Genomic DNA, 19,603 nt, shown 5'->3' with positions numbered 1-19,603 from the left:
CTATTTTACATGTAACCTAACTCAGCCACGCTCACAGACAGCTAGACTCCTTGATTATCAAGCGATTAACTTGTAAATGCGTTGAGATGATGTGTCATTCCGTAATTAGTACGATGTTCTAGTAGAAGCATATCCACTTAGACAGATGTTAATTATGATAACGCTCGAGAGATAAATAAACGCAGGTCGGGTTGGTATTTGTTACTTGGTTATAGATAATAGTTAATTATAAGTTGACATTTTTAAACAGTTTTTAACAAGATGAAAGAAATATTGGTACAGGAACAGACTAGCAATTAACACTATAACCGTGATGCAATCGCGTTACTCAATAAAACCAAAAGTAACACCATATCAGACGCCGTTTGTAACTATTTATATCTTATCTTATGATATCGGTAAATCATTTATTGATTCCAAAGAATGAATTCATATTTCAAATTTGATTTATGACATCATGTTATATTTCTTGATATTTATATAGCATTTGTAATATTTTAAAAATCAAATGTAGTTTTTAATATCACAAACTGTGAGAATTACATTCCCTAGAGTCTCAATTGCCACAAACTTGACGATGAAATTAACATTTTCCAGGATCATGTATTCTCTTAACACCATCGCAAAAGAACACGTAGAAGCCAATGGTCGTATAAATAAGCTGGAAGAAAGTGATCACAAAGGTACTCATATTTTCCAACAAAATCACATCTGAAAATGAGACATCAGCAATTACATATCATAAATCGTCAGGAAATTAACAACGCGCTGGTGAACGTGCGTTGCAGACACACGTGACGTTGCTAATGAAAAAAATGCATACTCGTATATGCAAGGGGCTGACGTATGGTTCTCAGTAGGAAGTGGCAACTTGGAGACGATGGCTTGCAGTATTTACAGTTTTACTTTATACATGTAGATATATACATACAAAAGACACTATGTGACAGGTCAGCACATGGTGGTAGTGGTTGTTGTCTTGGTGCCCCGGAGCACCCAGCCTAACCCTAGCTAGGCTAAGGGTAAGACCTTTCTCTCTCTCTCCCTCTCCTTTTCTGTCTTTTCATCCATGGTGCTGGATCAAGGCTTATATAGCAAAGGTCAATTGACATTTAGTAAGTAAATGTAAACAATAATTCATCAGTGACATAATTGCACAACACGTTCAGGGTGGCAGACAGTCGATGTACAATTAAATAGGGATTAACAATAAGGATTAGCATCTTATAAATAACGCCAATTAAATGTTTCAAGACATATAGATGACATGGCTCCAGGGTAATACGCCTTTAAATGTTAATTCAGACAATGGTTGCCGTAAATCATATAAAAATATAAAAAAATGACAATATAAAAAAATGCTCTCCTTATTACTACTTCCAATCTCAGCTTAATGTGGGTCCTCCTTTGGTCAAATGTTTGTTCTCTCTCTAATGAGTGTGTTGCGCGTTGCACACGAGTGGCGAACGGGGTGCACACCCGTGTTCAACAGGTTACCCACGAATGGTGTCACGCGTTGCCCATGCTGTTAAAGGGAATGAACTTCTAGGCAATAGTGTATACATCACTATTCACAAATATACTATACATATCTGTGGCTTCAGTAAATAGTGATACAGGACTGGGTTCAGTTACGAGACATATTGAAAGGGTTAAATAGCAGCATCATAATTTTACAAAATGTGGATAATAAGGCATTAAGGCAATTGTTAGCCGATAGGAATTATTTCATGGCGGGGTATTTTCCAGTTTTTGGGTGCACATTGTCATATTAAATCACACGAAGACACATTCTCCCTTCCTTACACTATTTTGAAATAGGAAATTTGGACAGGACACATTATGAAAATGACAAAGGCTTATTCAATTTAGGAAATTATTCTTTATTAGTGGAAATGCCTCAAAGACAATAACAGGATGTATATATCTTCATGTAGTTCCACCTAAATTCTAATAAGTAAATGTTTTTAATTCTTAGACTGGATATGAACAAGAACGTTTATGGAAAAATAGAGACTGTCCCTGGTAATAGTATGCAAATTAACGTCAAACATGAGTAGCCTTTCATTTGAGGGTTGGTGCACACAATGCATTCATTCCTTTTCTGTCCATCCTGCGCTCACGTTCCCCGTGCTCTGTGGTACATTTCGTTTCAGAAAGATGTTCAGGGAGTCCTGTGTGATAAATAGAAGCACTCCCCATGTACGCCGAGGGCGATGGGATAGCCCAGTGATTAAAGTGTTTGCTTGTCACTTCCCACGTGGGTACAATGTGTGAAGCCTATATCTGGTGTCCCCTGGCGTGATATAACTGAAATATAGCTACAGGCGCGTAAAAACAACATGCTCACTCACTTGTGTACCCATTAGAAACAAGGAGCACATATATGACAACTGTGACTGTAAGGACGTATATTTAAAGTTAATATTAAAATCATTCTTCTTTTGACCTTGGTTTCCATATTTAGAAAATCAATAGTAAAGTTCTTCAGAATACAACCACCCTCGAATCATACTTATTAAATTCCTCTGGGGACCAGGGTTACTATTTGTAACCAGGGTTTTGTTGTCATAAGAAGCATTACATTGCATTGGGTGGTCAGTCTCTCTGTCATTGTACCCCTTAGCGTTGGACCTTACTGGTTTGACTGGCCCTATATTATGCCGTTAAATGCGGCCTAAAAGAACAACCACCGGCTCACTTCAGCAAATATCAATATATTACTGAAAATAATTCACATTATTTTTACAGCAATGGCTTCCTGGAGGTTTGGTCTGATGCTGGCACTGGTGTTTATCATTGGATATTACGCTTACTGTAAGTATTCATTGTTGCTAGTGTTAATCACTGGATGTTACTCCCACTGTAAATATAAGTTGGAACTGGCTTTAATCACGAATTTTAACCTATTGTATTTGTTGTTGTTACTGTCAATCATTGGATTTAACACCTACTGGAAGTATTTGTTGGTAGTGGCGTCTATCATTGGCAGGTGTACTACTTGCTGCAAGTATGTACTGACGCTGGTGTTTATCACAGAATATTACACTTATTTGCAAACGCCGGAAATGTATTATTCATTACTCAGTCATGTACGTGTTTTTAAAGGAAAGGGGGAGATGTGGTTTTCTGATGGTTATAAGCGTTCGCTCGTCACGCCGAAGGCTCGGGTTTGATTCCCAACATGGGTACAATGTTTGACAATGTGTGAAGCCCATTTCTGGTATCCCCCGCCGTGATATTGCTGGAATATTGTTAAAAGCGGCGTAAAACCATACTCACTCACTCACCTAAATGCTTTTCCTCACTCGGAATGAGAATTGTGCGGAGCTGGTTGCTGGCCGCTATCGGTACGTTTGTTGATTAAAGGTAGAAATCATTAAATAAACATTGTCTGCCACCGGGAAGATTTGTGTTTAAGCAGAATAATAATTAAAATTTTGAGATATATAATAGAATTACAACAATGTGTACATGCGCGTGGAAACATTAGTCAAATTCAGTGTCATACTACATAAACATACACCAGTACATCCATACATCAAAATGTCCATACACCAGTACATCCATGCTTAAATATGCCCATACACCAATACATCCATACATCAATATGCCCATACACCAATACATCCATACATCAATATGTCCAAACACCAATACATCAATATGTCCATACACCAGTACGTCCATAGATCAATATGTCCATACACTAATACATCCATACTTCAATATGACCATTCACCAGTACATCTATGCTTCAATATGTCCATACACCAGTACATCCATACATCAATATGCCCATACACCAATACACCCAAACACAAATATGTCCATACACCAGCACATCCATACATCAATCTGTCCATATACCAATACATCCATACATCAATATGTCCATATACCAATACATCCATACATCAATATGTCCATACACCAGTACATCCATACATCAATGCAATATGTCCATACACCAGGACGTCCATACATGAATATGTCCATACACCAATACATCCATACATCAATATGTCCATACACCAGTACGTCTATACATCAATATGTCCATACACCAGTACGTCCAAACATCAATATGTCCACACACAGGTAGGCCCATACATCAACATGTCTATACACCAGTTAGTCCATAGATCAATATGCCCATACATCAGTAAGTCCATACTTTAATATGTCCATACACCATTACGCCCATACTTCAATATGTCTAAACACCAATACATCCATACTTCAATATGTCCATACATCAGTACATCTATGCTTCAATATGTCCATACACCAGTACGTCCATACATCAATATGCCCATACACCAATACACCCATTCACCAATTTGTCCATACACCAATACATCCATACACCAGTACACCCATACATCAATATGTCCTTACACCAATACATCCATACATCAATATGTCCATACACCAGTACGTCGATACATCAGAATGTCCATACTTCAATATGTCCATACACCAATACATCCATACATGAATATGTCCATACACCAATACATCCATACATCAATATGTCCATACACCAGTAGGCCCATACATCAACAGGTCCATGCAATATGTAAAGCAGCAATCGTTAAACGAAATATGATTTGAAATGTATCCAATGCTTCCAACTATCATGATACACATTTCCATCTGTCCGGCACAGCACTTACATCTATAGCATAGTACTATATCTAAGTAAATACAACTTTAAAATGTCACTGTTCATCGTATTTAAAGCAGACATGTTGGTTAAAGTGAATCTTATTTCCCCATACCTACCCTCAACAGAGTCCCATCACAAGTGTTCGGTCCGACTTGGCCCGGGCAGTTAAAATCAACTTAAACTTTATGTCTAAAAAGATATCTGAAACATTCTATTTTCTGAGAAACCAAACCTGAGCACCAGCCCATATCCCCTCTACTTGCAAGAACAGAAGCATATTGATTTAAACATCCTCGCAGCCTTATTTTGCACAACAACTTCTTTCAAACTATGTAAGCCCCATATACCGGAACCAGTAAACAAAACTGGTTCAACCAACTTCGTAAAAACATCATATGACGTTCCATCAGAATAAATATACTTAGTGTACAGAGGAGATAGCACTGTTCTATGGCAGCTACATTGTTCTTTCACGGTCTTATGTTTGTCTAAATATTCGTGTAAACACAATCATAGATAACCATGAGTGCTAGCATAAGAAATGTGAGTAATGCCACACGAAAACTGATAACATGATCTAACAATAGATTTCCTCCGAAAATGGACAATTTTGGTTTTGTCATCATTAATACTAATACGCCATTTTAAACACCAAGTACTTACAATATCTAACATTTTGTTGGAGATATGTATCCTTTGGAGCTAACGACGCAATATGATCAGCGTATAACAAAATGGATAACATTTCGTTATCCAATGGTACACCCCATTTGCGATTCGTTATCTCCGTGGCAAGATATATAGACTAGTATTATATCTACCTATACACCACTTCATAGTGTCACAGATCTTGCTATTTAAAGCAAGCATTTTGCTCAAAGTGAAGCCCTTTTCCCTCTACATTCTCAACATAGTCTCCATCAGATGTGTGTGGTCTGTGTTCAGTCCGATTAGGCCCCAAGATACTTAATGTAATTTCATCAGAAGACGTTTAATAGGTCACGCTGTTGTAAAGACGTGTTTATTCCCTTATCCGATAATTAAAGCGTGCTGTGATCACTACATATGTCTATATCCTACACATGTTTGGAATTGTTTAAAGCCAAAACATGTTCATTATCTAAACGTGTTCACAACCAAATTGTGTTACGAATATTAATATTCATGATGTAAATTTCTGTCAGTTTTGCTGAGACATTTGCCTGAAATATTTTGTTTTGCGATCATTACAATAGGACAGCTTCAAAACCAAGGGCGCCAGAGTAAAAAAACTTGTCAGATCAAATAAGTACCTCTCTACAATCCAAGACTCTTGCATGCTGATGTATTTATCCAAACAAAATGAAAACCAACATTTTCAGAGAATCCAGTATTTAATATAGTTCTTCCATTAACGTCTGCAAATGATTATGCTCTGACACAAAGCGCTGCCGTTATTATAGCTAAAATGGATAGAATTTGTTATCAAATAAGAATAAACAACAATATCGCTTTTAAAACATTTACTGTTATCAACACACAACAAATATCACTACCCCACTTTTACAAATGTGAAAACGTCGTAGAACAAACCAGATGACGTCACTATTGAACAACAATATGACGTCACCTAACAACGAGCGTGATAATGGCCTCTCGTCAAGCAATATCATGCATTATTATGCTTGAAGGTGAGATTGACCAATCAGGCCCCGATTTCTCGAAACAAACTTAAGTTTTTACTCAAATCTCAAACTGAGTTTGCAAAAAAAACTCAGCTGAGTTTTTTACTCAACTGCATTTCTCGAATCAAACTCAGCAAAATCTCAGCTGAGTTTTTAATTCAGGACTTAAGTCTGATCTCAGTTGTGTTTTTTTATGTGATGTAAGCGGCCTTGGCGCAAGATTTGACTTCTGTTTTCAATGTAAACACTGAACCGTAAACACTTCGCCGTCTGCACATGAGTGTCAACGTACGAGACACGACGGTTTAATCTCGATGGTGGCAAGAGGAAGCCGAATTGGACCGAGCAGAGGGAGCAACTTGTTGAAGGAGTTCATATGCGACACGATCGCTGTTTTGCTAAAAACAAGGAGTAGTCGTCGGGAGCAGATTACCGAGGTCCTAAATGCGTAAGTAAATGCACATTAATATTCGGATGTAACATTGAATGTAGAAATCGAAATACCTTGCTGGATACACTGAGCCTTTGACAACGAGAACCATAGCATGTCTACATGCATCCCAGCCGAGACCGTCGGACCCCATCGCGGCTACACGTATTCATAGCCCTCATTAAAATAATTAACACTGCCAAAAACTCACCAATTTTCTAAATTCTGGACCTGCCTTTGTTGATGATGTTGTTGAAAATGAACGATATAATGTTACAGTAGCCTATTTTAGTAAAAGTACATATATCAGTGAGAATTTTGGATAATTTGTGAATGACATATTTGAAAATTGTATATATTGAAATGAAACAAATCGTATTCCAGAAAATCCAGTTATGTGTGAATATTTGCAGATGAGGTCAGTAAGCAATATGGTACTTAAAACAGAGATGTATGTTTACAAATGATACTGTTTTTTTTGTATTTTGTATGCAACTTGCTATTAATTATTATTGTGTGCACAATTTCATAAATGTTTTCATAATTTCCATAAATAAATAACCCCATATTCCCTTGAATTGTTCACTCATAACTCACTATAATTATTTATTTATTGAAAATGACAGTGTTAGGCAACAGTTATCACAATTTATGCTTTTAGTGTGTTACTTGGCTCCGGACACATACATCTGTTAATAATTCATCTAAAATATGTTAAAATACCCCCTATTTTTTACAAGAAACAGTGACATGTTACAATACAATTATGATACATACATAAGATTATTTAGTCTTGCGTGACCATTGATACAATGCCGAAGTATACTGGTAATGAACATATTGTATTCTAAGTGATGGAACTGTTTATTGAAAATGTAGACATTATGTTCTGATTAATGTATCTCAAGTTTACATAACACATTTATCAACAACACAATATTTCATTGGGTGGCGTCTCCTGCAGTCTACAGGCGACAGGTTTATTTTGCAGAAATACAAGCTGCCCCTTCACCACAAATAGTTTTCCCTCCAAATTTTTGCTTGCAACCAGTTCAATACACACCAACAAGTTCAGCATGGGACTCATAAAATGAATCTTATGCTGGTATGACCTGTCGGTGGCCATGGACATCCTTACATACTATCAATACAAGATTCATAAGCAATGAGCACAGGCGAATCATTTATAACATTCTCAATATATATATATATTCAGTGATCCACATCAGCTTGTCCAGACTACTGATATGCAGTATATGATTTTGCATCAGTGTTGCAGGGACAGGAGCATGATGTCTTAATATCCCTGGTTGGGATACTACATACAGCGCCAAAATTAACCGAGGCCTCAACATGTACAAGCGGGGAAAAAACCCAGAAAAAGTAGAGTTTGTGAGGAAGAAATAACCACACAACAAGGGAAATGTTCGTATTAGATAAAAAAGATATGAGAAGAAACCGAGTAAATATTTGCAAGCTTGTTTTTCATTGTTTGCCCTAAATTTGTGTTACTGAATGTAAGCCTGTTTTCAACTCTACTTTTGCCAATTTCCTTCAATGAACTCTTACTTTAAGAGAAATGAAAACCTGTGTGATGATGAGCAGGTATCTTCCTGATCCTTGAGTTCAATAACATTACATGTAACCTAATCTTTGCAACTGAACTCATATATTTGGTTTGGCCCCCAAAACAATTTGATCAATTTATTGGAATGGATGTAATATGGATAACATTGATAAGGGAGATAATCTGATTTTTATCAATGTTTTACTGTTAATAAATGTTGAACTTGAAATACTGTTGTGGATTTATTTACTATCCCCTGCTATGAAGTGGAAGGGGGGCAGATGAATGTGTGCTGTCTGTCCATTCACATGAAATATGCCAAACTATTGGAGGTATTCTTTCAATAAATGTTGACCATTTTAGTCATGCAAAAATATTCTTATCTTTCATTACTACAGATACATCTATACAGATAAATTTCAGTGGAGACAGTGGGTTTATACCACATCAACTGGACACTTAATAATGCACACATCCTCTTACACAAATCAAACATTTTGGTACACAATTACACATGTATATATAATCACATATGATGCAGATATTTATTCATGCATCAAATTCACACCTCAGTTCATAAGATGTATCTGCTTACAGAATGAACATTTTAGTCAATCTTTAAAACAAGCATCAAGTATGGAGACTAAATCTTACCTTCCACACATCAAATAGATTTATGAAAAGAATGACTGGCATATGTAATTTCTGACATTAACACCACTCCAGTCATTAGCAATGTTGACATTGACATTGGCATTTTCCATTCCATCAGAGGGTTCATGATGCAAATTAATTATGTCTTTCCTATCAATTCCTATGTTGTGAAGTACCACACATGCTGTGATAATTTGACAGGCCCTCTCTGGTGATGTTCTAAGGCCACTATGTAAACAAGAAAATCGCCGCTTTAAGATGCCAAAGCTTTGTTCTATTAAAACTCTGGTTCGGACATGGCAGCGGTTATATTTTTCTTGACTTCTCGATGCTGGAGAGAGGAATGGGGTCATCAGGTAGGTTTTGCAGGGGTATGCTGAATCCCCTAACAAAAAACCTTTGTATGTGCCTGTAAAATACAAAAATAAGAACATATGACATATGAAATTCTGTCACCCAAATAATAATTGGAACAGCAGGGGAGATAAATTGATAGACATGATCACACTATACAAATGAGAACTTAAGTATTTCACATCATAATGCATTCTATCTGCAAAAAAATGCTAGTACAAAGTGAATGGTGCTGTTACATTTCTTCATGAAAACATTACAACATGCCAGTTCAAGAAATATTTAACAACTTCAGTGGATATGTGATCATAATTTATTTCTGACAAAACCAGCTTTGAGAAATATTCATGTTACTTGTATTTTTTATTTAATAGTCATTTGTACCGATGTTCATAGCAACTACAAAGTCTGGTAATCAAATGTGATACCTGCCATTTTCAAACGCAACACTGATTCTGCTATCCCTGAATATCCTGCTGTCATGTACACTTCCTGGCTATTTTGCTACACAGTTGATAAATCTGTATTCTGCATCACAGATCATCTGAAAGGGAGCAGAGGCCCGTTTTCATTGGTACTGAAATATACTTTCATTTGTAAATAATGACATAAAATTCCCATTATTTGTAAGGTATCATGTAATCATAATTAATTTTTTGTTGGTGTTAATAAATACATAATTTGTGTGAACCATTTATATACATACCTGAACATTCATCGAATGATAGCCTTTACGATTCAGGTAGTCACCTTCATTCACCTTTGGGCCTATGATTCTTACAAATGTGCCATCTACACACCCTAGCACATTTGGAAATCCTGAAAGAAAATGATTTTATTTTTAATTGGTTGGAATCTTGTATTTGTGTAAAAACATTCATCCTCCTTATTAAGGTTAAATGAAGTGAACATAATATGGAACAGCAAAATACTTGAAAATATTACTCAAATAAGCATGTCAAGTTTCAGCTTTATGAATAAACTTACTGATATGATCAAGGTCAATGCACACTACTTTTGAAAATGTCAGATAATTCAAATACTTGTTAATGATTTATTATTTGATAAACATACCAAACATTCTTATTTTTTTAATTATTTTTATTGGTTAAAAGGATGATGGTGGATGGTAATTTCATATTGATTCATACCTGAACGTTTTACGTTTTCTGTACAATTACAGAATGTAGCCTAAGGGAACTATTATGCCAGTTCAAAACAATGCCGTTTTCCGTTTTCTAAACTCCGGATTTTAGCATTGCTCTAACTTGCACTTAGAGTTATGCCCCCTTTACTTTTATAACGTAATGTTAAAACGGTTGAAAGATCGATGAATTACCTGCGATTTTGTGAAACTTCTGTTTTGTGGTGTCTGCGTCTGATCCTGTCGGCATCCTCACAAACTCGTAAGCAGCTGAACATAGACTGGTGCAAACATCTCGGACAGACCGGAAGACCGATGGTACAGATATTGTCGAGAAGGAGTCAGAAATGAGGGAATAAAAGCCTCCCGTAGCAAGGAATCTCAGCGTAACAAGTACCTGTGTTCGGGGTGGAAGGGGGCTGTTACGTTGAGTGGGTCTTCGCAGTCTGTTGGACACGAGTGACACGATGTAAAGAATCGTTTCCGCTCGAAACCTAAATCTAAGGAACAAATCGTCGTCCGACATGTATTCCAGTGGGTTTTCACGATCGGTAAGCCACCTGGAAATAACCTGTCTCCTTCTCGATCTCCGCTTGCGTCTATCAGCAATCGCCATTTTTGTCCGAATAAAAACTTAAGTTACCATGTAGGCTTACTTAAGTTTTATGTGTTTTCGAACTCAGTTTGAGTCGAAAATTGAACTCAGTTTGGTTTGAGAAATGCATTTTGCTGAGTTTTCTCAAATTTGAGTAAAAACTCAGACTTGAGTCAGTTTTTGAACTTAAGTTTGTTTCGAGAAATCGGGGCCAGAGAGTAGAATTACTAACCCTATATGAGCCCGTATACCGTCAGTAAAACTCCAAGATGGCCGCGAATGACGTCACATAGCAATAGAATAGATAGCACACCGTAAGGGTAAGGCTATCAAGTAACAGTTGCCCGCAGATTTCAGATAAAATGCTGGCAATACTTGTTTAAACGTTCATATTTTGTGCATTTTTTATTCCATTGTTAGCATTTATGTTTACATTGAAAAGTTGTATCGGAAAGGTATGTACTGGCCCTGTCGTTTGGACCGGTTGTAAGTGTGAAGTTTTCCTGTGCGATAAAGACATCAATTAATATAAACTTTTCAGCATAATAAATTCGTTATGGCGTCTTTAGTTGCCGCATACGCCTCGCCTAATATTTTTCTGCTAACCTAATATGACACTGTATGCGACAAGTAAAAAGACACCATAGCTAATATTATCAACTTACAGTGGCCTGCTCATTTCTGATAATATGCGGGCGGCTTTATGATAATTTTATCCATTGTAGCTATAAAGATATACTCTTAAAAAAAGAAACGCAAAAACGGATATTTTTGGCCAAAAAAGAAAAAAATGCGGACCAAGATAACAGAAGTGAAACAACCTCATAGGCCGCTTGCAGGCAGGGGAACCCCGATCAGTTGGTTTAGCGACGAATCAAGATTTCTCCTCCGTCAAGGGAATGGAAGAGCATGCGTATACAGACGTCGGGGAGGACGTTAGGCCGGAAACTGTGTACCGGAAGTGGACAGGTTTGGTTGGGGTAGCATTATGATGTGGGCGGATATCTCTCATCTTGGCAGGACAGGTTTGGTCCATATCAACGAAATTCTCCTACCACGCGTCCTCCCAATTGTAGCAAACGGCAACGGTGTATTCCAGCAGGACAACGCTCGACCGCATACAGCACGGATCACAAGAGCCTGTCTACACAACAACAACGTTGATGTTCTTCCCTGGCCCTCTGGGTCTCCCGATAGAGCACCTGTGGGATGAAATGGATAGACGGCTACACCGAAGTCAACCACAACCCTAGACGTTGCAACAGTTGGCTTTTGCGTTGCAGGCCGAGTTGGCTACCATTCCCCAGGATGTGACTCGCATACTCGTCTTCCATGGGCAGGATATGTCAGGCCGCTATGGATTCCAACGAGGGACATACGCGTTATTGGTAGCTGACCTTCACCTTGGACTTTTCCTATGTACCGATAACTGAGATGACTACAATCACCAAGTGTTCTCTCAACAACATTTTGTCTCAATACCTTGTACGGTTCCTCGTATAATTATTTTTACCTACCTCGCACAAATCTGGCTTTGCGTTTCTTTTTTTGGAGAGTATATTTGAACCAAACTAAGGTTGATGTGTTGTCAAATTATTACTTCATTATTCAGGTGAGCTACAGAGCCTTGTGGCTCTATTTTTGCAAAAGGTACTTATTTTGTGTGCTATTTTAAGTAATAAGCACAATCTCATGAGCGAAGTTTCAGCATTTACGCATACCTTAGCCACAGTGGCAATACGGAGTCAACATTAAATCGAGAACTTTACGTGATCTACTGTGTAGCAAACCTGATTGTTAGAGTATATGTGCACAGCTGGTACACACATTATAAGACCAAAGTATTCAGAACGAGGGTTTTTTAACATAAGAGAGGCCTATTTCAAAGTGGAACAATTAGTAGAAGGTATTATATAGGCAGTATTATAATCATGGCTTTTGATGTTGGAAATTATGGAATGATATTGAAAATGGATCAATGATAAGCAGAGATGACACCGCAACAAATACTGCAACGACCAAAACATGTATCTGTTCTTTGTACTGACTGAAACAAATGTTATCATGTATGTTTGTGTTATTAGAGTGAAGAACGGGGTGTTTTATTCATATATAACAAACAATTTCGACCAGTTTACACTGGTGAATTCATGATCATTGATTTCATTTGTAAAATATGTTGAAGTTTATTCATTTTGTTCGTACACAACTATATTGTTCATCAAAGAGATGGGATAAATTAGAGGACCGTTGTAAGTAGACCGTTTTAATTAGAAAAGAGAAAAGATTACTCAGTACTGAAAATTTTGAATTTGAATCTTAACATTTGCTCGAAAAAAGAGTTACATATTATATATACTTTAAAAGAGACCTGTGCAGTATTAATAGAATGAGTTATAGAAAATGGTACAAGTATAAACATGAAATATGGAATATATGCCTCAAGTTTCACATACAAGTAAATATATGTGAAATATATAGTAATGCCACAAAAGGATTGCAAATGATAAACATACATGCAAAATTCATTCACAGACACAACCCATCTATGTCCCATATATGCTATACATATATGCCCACTCAGGACCCACTTAAAACCTGTGGGCTACCCAGTTAGACCCTTTTCCCAGCCCAGATCTTATTAAAGTGGGCCTGAACATGTTCGACCGTTCAAAGTAGTATGTGTGCCCATGTAAAACTACTGTGTAATAATAAGTAATGCAAACGCAGCTTTGGACTACAAAAGGTTTGATTCTAGAGGTTTACAAGAACAGTATTTCAAATTATTGAACATGAACAAAGCTTATTTTCTCAGAACAATAAGGGAAAGACAAAACAAACTTATGGTAAAATATTCACTTTGGCGCACGGACTCCCTTATGGCTCTATAGGGGACACGGGTGGCCCAGTCGTCTGAGGCGCCGCGATTCACTGTGCAGAGTTGCGTCCCTTGGGCACGCCAGAAACCTATGATTGTGGGTTCGAATCCCGGTTCGCCCTGATTATGTTTCTAGGTTTGTCAGCACCATACCCGTGCTCGTGGGTTTCACCGAACTGGTAAACGTCTGAGACCTGCAACACTTCGGGCTTTCCTTCAACATTAAGCTGACACGCCGCGATATAACTGGAATACTGTTAAAAGCGGCGTTAAACCCAACCCACTCACTCATTATGGCTCTATATTATCTTCAAGTGGGAAGAATCATCTCTTTTCATTCATTTTTGCCATCGCTTCACTTAAAGCAACGTGTTTGGATTAAATACAAAGATCTGTGACGATATAAAGTGGCATTTCGGTAGATGACATATTTTTCTAAACATCTTTACATTTTCATTGATACGTATGTGATGTTTTAGTTGGTTTTGACTAAGCCTAACCAAACGCTTCTGATAAAGAGGAAAAGTGGCTCTACTGTAAGGAATTGTTTTATGGAACCATGTGATGTGACTCTGTAATGTGGTAGCTTGGTACATATAGTGAGTCAAATTAAAAACTTCACATTTTTAAAAGTAATCCCATATTTGATATACAACGGACAAATGTATCAGAGAAGGTAATTTTTAATCATTAATGTCGAAAGAAGGATTTTAGTTCACGGTGGTAACTATAATATGTTTCAAGCACGTAAGGTATTCGGTAATAACATCAACAGTTTAAATCATAAGTCCCAAGCACGAGAATCTGATGGCACACAAGTTCAGTAGGGTGTATGGCCACCATGTGCGTTGACAACTGCCACACAACGCCTCTGCATGAACCTTGTGATGCTCGTGAACACATGATTGGGAAGGCGACGCCATTGTTGCTACAAAATGACGCCAAGATCTTGCAAATTCTGTGGTTGGTTCTGGAGAGTGCAGAGACTTCTGCCAAGAGCATCCCAGAAGTGTTTGATGGGATTGAGGTCGGGAGACCTTGATGGCCAGTCCATGACGTTGACTCCTGCATTCTGAAGAAAATTCCTTGTCAAAATTGCTGTGTGGGGTCTGGCATTGTCGTGTTGGAAGATTAAACCGGGTCCATGTGCTGCCATAAAAGGCAGACGTTCTGGTGCCAGAACCTGGTCGCGGTAAGCAGCAGCGTTGAGGTTTCCACGGATGACAAAAAGCCTGGAACGTGCATTGCCACAGAAAGCACCCCACACCATGACACTTCCGCCTCAAAATCTGTCAACTTCCTGTACACAACATTGGGCGTACCGTTCAAGACGGCGCCTCCACACCCTCGCCCTACCATCAGCAAATCGAAGATTAAATCGGGATTCGTCACTGAAGACGACTTGATTCCAATACCTCTGAGTCCATCGTAAGTGTCGCTATGCCCACAATTGACGTTGACGTCTGTGTAATTGAGTCAGAATCGGCCCGCAGTATGGCCGTCGTGCTTGAAGGTGAACAGTTCTCAGACGGTTTCGAACAGTTTTCGCTCTCAGTCTACCCCTAAACAGTTCCTTTCTGGTTGATGTAGCCGTCAAAAATCGGTTACGAAGGTGACGTAAGACAATCTGACGATCCTCTGCATGTGACGTCACACGTGGTCGACCTGGCCGAGGGTGATCAGCGGTGGTTTCCGTTTGCTGTAGACGCGTCTGTAAATCATAAACAGTCCGTCGACTACAACCCATCGTCCTTGCGACTTCAGCTACGGACGTTCCCGTCTGCAACATGCCGATGGCACGTTCACGTTGCACATTTGAAAGGCGTGGCATGACAAATGGCCGTTAAGACTTTTGTTTTCTTGTGTTTTCTTTTTTTGTTAATGACTGCTTTAAAGTATGCCTGAAAACACGTGCGGTTTTTGGCCACGTGACCAGTTGCACGTGAAAAACCACTATAGTGCTGTGCACATGATTTTGATCGATTCACCTGCACAAAAACGGGTGTTATCTGAAGACAATACGTGGCCATTACTGTTTAAATACACAATAAGGGCCCACAATGATAACTGGTCAAAATGTTAAAATGTTAGGATTGTGAAGTTTTTAATTTGGTTCAGTATATATTTTATAAATCTAAACGCATTTCCACATACACATGTGTCTTTTGTTTGGCTGGATCAATCCTGTACAAACGTATTTCTGATTATAGGGTGTTGAGTGTTTTGAAAATATAATGCTTCACGCCAATTAGCGTATTGTCACGAATATTTATTGCAATATTATAAACTATAAGGCATAATAGTGCCCTGTGTCAATGAGGACATTAGATGAAGCATATGTATGTCTTTAGTGGGATGTCTTTAAATACATCCTTGTATTGAGAGTATATAGACACTTTAGATGTTATTAAGTTAATGTTATGCACATAGACACTTCTAAGAATGCACATTTCTTTTAATTGTACTTTTAGTAATTTTATCAGTGCTGGAAGTGCTTTAACAGTTATTAACACGTGTCGTGTCAGTCCATTTGACATTCGCAAGTATCCACTTCCAGAATAAAAACATAACATGTTTGTTTAACATGAATAAGCAGTTGTTAATTTCAACATGTTATTATGCAACAAGTATTTACATGTATGTAACAGCTTTATGTCGTCATTCCCCTGGTCATCGGTGTATTGCTTTAAGGTATAATTAGTGGTATCAGCCCTCTGTCCCTGCCTTCAATGTGTGTGTTCGGAACTTACTTACTTACTTACTTACTTACTTACTTACTTACTTACTTACTTACTTACTTACTTACTTACTTACTTACTTACTTACTTACTTACTTACTTACTTACTTACTTACTTACTTACTTACTTACTTACTTACTTACTTACTTACTTACTTACTTACTTACTTACTTACTTACTTACTTACTTACTTACTTACTTACTTACTTACTTACTTACTTACTTACTTACTTACTTACTTACTTACTTACTTACTTACTTACTTACTTACTTACTTACTTACTTACTTACTTACTTACTTACTTACTTACTTACTTACTTACTTACTTACTTACTTACTTACTTACTTACTTACTTACTTACTTACTTACTTACTTACTTACTTACTTACTTACTTACTTACTTACTTACTTACTTACTTACTTACTTACTTACTTACTTACTTACTTACTTACTTACTTACTTACTTAACGTGCGCTTTCCGACTGCAAGCGTATGTCGCACACGGGCCCGGCCCGGCAATTTAATGTGTTTCCGAAAAGGGGAAAAGGGACTTTGTGCAACCCAGGAGGGGGGCTTTAGGGGTTGCTTATATAGTAATTTTGAAATTGAGATTTGGAATGAATGCCAAGAGTGGGTGGAGGACGAACTAAGGGAGCTGTGTGTGTTGGGTGGTTGTTAGATAACGTAGTTTTGGTTTTAATATTTTATTTGGGGTTTAAATGCGACTAATTAGTCCTGTTTTAATTAGGTATATGCCTAAGGCTATGAATTTTTCTAATTTATTTTTGTGGATTTAGGATTGATTCTAGTGTAAGTGCGGTTTTAAGATTTAGGGTGGTCTGTAGTGTTGTTCGGTGTTTTTGGTAGTGTGTGCAGGGAATGAGTATGTGTTCTGGTGTTTCTTGTCGTTTGCAATGTGGGCAGTGTCCTGTTGTGTGTAGATTAGCTATTTTACGGTGATTATTTAATTTGGTGTGGCCTGTTTGTAGTTTGGTAATTATTCTATTGATATTTTTGGATGGGTGTAGTATTTTTGGTTTAGTTCGGAAGATGGCGTCTGGTAAATATAGCAATCAGTGGTTCAACTGTAGCATGGCATTCTTCAAAATTATAAATTTTATGAACGATTGTGTTATTAATTTAGATCTGACCTTTGATGTGTAGAATATCTTACTGAAGTCGGGTAAGATTGGACAGATTAGAGGTGCAGCGCAATACCCATGGATATTAAGTTAACAACCCTAGAGAGTACATATTGAACATCTTAACAAGGTGTCTGGGTTCTTAATGCTTAATTATTGTTTCTGGAGAATGTGTTTCTTATACAAGTGCTATACAACATTTCAACATTAAACGATATGAATATCCATACAAAAAGCCCAGCGTAAGAAGCTAAATGTAAATACGTTTGACTATACGACAGATGTCAACACCTTTTTACGCGATAACATTTAGATACAATTAAACGATAGTAGCTTGAAATTGAAAGCACTACAAACGGTGTATTTGGTATAATCGATGGTACATAATGACATTTAGAAAACATGGTTAACTCGTTAACAGATTAATATTTGTTGATTTTTATTGATATTCAATTTCAATTCAGTTGCTTCACCACTTTACTGTTATTGTATTGTTTCAACCGTGTGCTATTTCCCACGAACAATTTCCCCCAAATGCATGTAGCTGAAACTCCCTATCAACATGAACTTGTTCACCATGTGCATCAAGTTTTGAAGTCACGACATCTCTGCACATTCAACCGCCTGTTTCATTTCGATACAGGTGTAGTTGGTTGTATTTGCGCGTTGGCTCTTCGTCAGCGTTGAATTATTTATGTCCGAGAATAACCCTCGTTCTTTCTTTATGAACAACGTCGCTATATAAGTGCGATAATCTTGGACGCGACGTAAACCCAATTTCACCTCACCTCACCTTTATGAACATAAACGTCGGTACGATCCCACGGAAAGATTTTATCATTTCATTATGTTATTACCTATTAATATGAATATTAATTTATTGTATGGATTGCATACACATCTCACAAAGATGAGATACATTTTGCTTAAGAATAGAATGCAAATGGTTTGCTTACTGTTTCTAATAACTAGTGGAGGATATTTAAAATGACTTAACATGGAGGAAAACATCAAACTAGATAGATATGACAGATCGCACAAGCTTATTACCTTGTGATCATTTCAACGTTATTCTTAACAGTTTCGAAGAACTGAAAAATTAGGAACTGAATTAAATTGGAAAGTGAGAGAAGAAATTAGCAGCCAATTTTTTTAAGAACCTTTCCGTTTAATAAACAACAGTTGTTATTTTAGTACTTGCCTGGAGGAATCCTATTTTCAAAACCTTCTCTTACTGTGTAACAGTATATAATGTAAACATGGAAACAAAACAGAATGTCGTGGTGGTGGCAAAGAATGGTTACTTTATCAACACAGTAGAAACCTGCAGAACCGGGCGATCAACAGTTACAGAGTCGGACAGAGGAAGGCGGTGAAGTCACCTTGCCACTTGGGCAGCTGATGGGCTGGACTGGCTGGTCAGTGTTCGCCCCTCCTTGTCCCTGGTTTGCTTTTCTGCTGGGTGACTGCGCACTTGCCGGCTCTGTTTTACTTGCCCAACCTGCCTGCTTTTAAATGCAGCTGACCGATTATTATACTGCTTTTCTGGTCATTTCTGATTAACTTAACATTTGTAATGTCAGCAATTATGCTGGACATCTACATATAAGTAAGTGGACACTGATGAGGGTCGTACATGGCATGATTATTAAGTTATTATTGATATTTTAATTGTTGATAAATAGGCAACGAAAAGTCATTCCTGTTAACTTCATATTTCGGAAGTATCGGTAATTCCACTGGACATATACACTCGTGGAA

General features: G+C 37.5%; 1 protein-coding gene and 1 pseudogene across 5 annotated transcripts in view; one reads left to right on the top strand and one right to left on the bottom strand.

Annotated features, from left to right (window-relative positions):
* Nucleotides 1–19,603, top strand: part of LOC139448012 (uncharacterized) — a 165,344-nt gene that overhangs the window by 93,156 nt on the left and 52,585 nt on the right. For all 5 annotated transcript variants that reach the window (XM_071229517.1, XM_071229515.1, XM_071229514.1 and 2 more), the window contains one exon: nt 2,752–2,817. In XM_071229517.1, coding sequence (XP_071085618.1) covers nt 2,754–2,817 — 64 coding nt within the window. In that variant the 5' untranslated portion in view covers nt 2,752–2,753. The remainder of the gene's footprint in view (nt 1–2,751; nt 2,818–19,603) is intronic.
* LOC139448519 (putative nuclease HARBI1) lies at nt 9,008–11,101 on the bottom strand (annotated as a pseudogene).

This window comes from Haliotis cracherodii, unplaced genomic scaffold, assembly GCF_022045235.1.
Source record: "Haliotis cracherodii isolate W230 unplaced genomic scaffold, xgHalCrac1.p SCAF_7, whole genome shotgun sequence".
Taxonomy (NCBI): domain Eukaryota; kingdom Metazoa; phylum Mollusca; class Gastropoda; order Lepetellida; family Haliotidae; genus Haliotis; species Haliotis cracherodii.
This window is presented reverse-complemented; position numbering and strand designations above follow the sequence as displayed.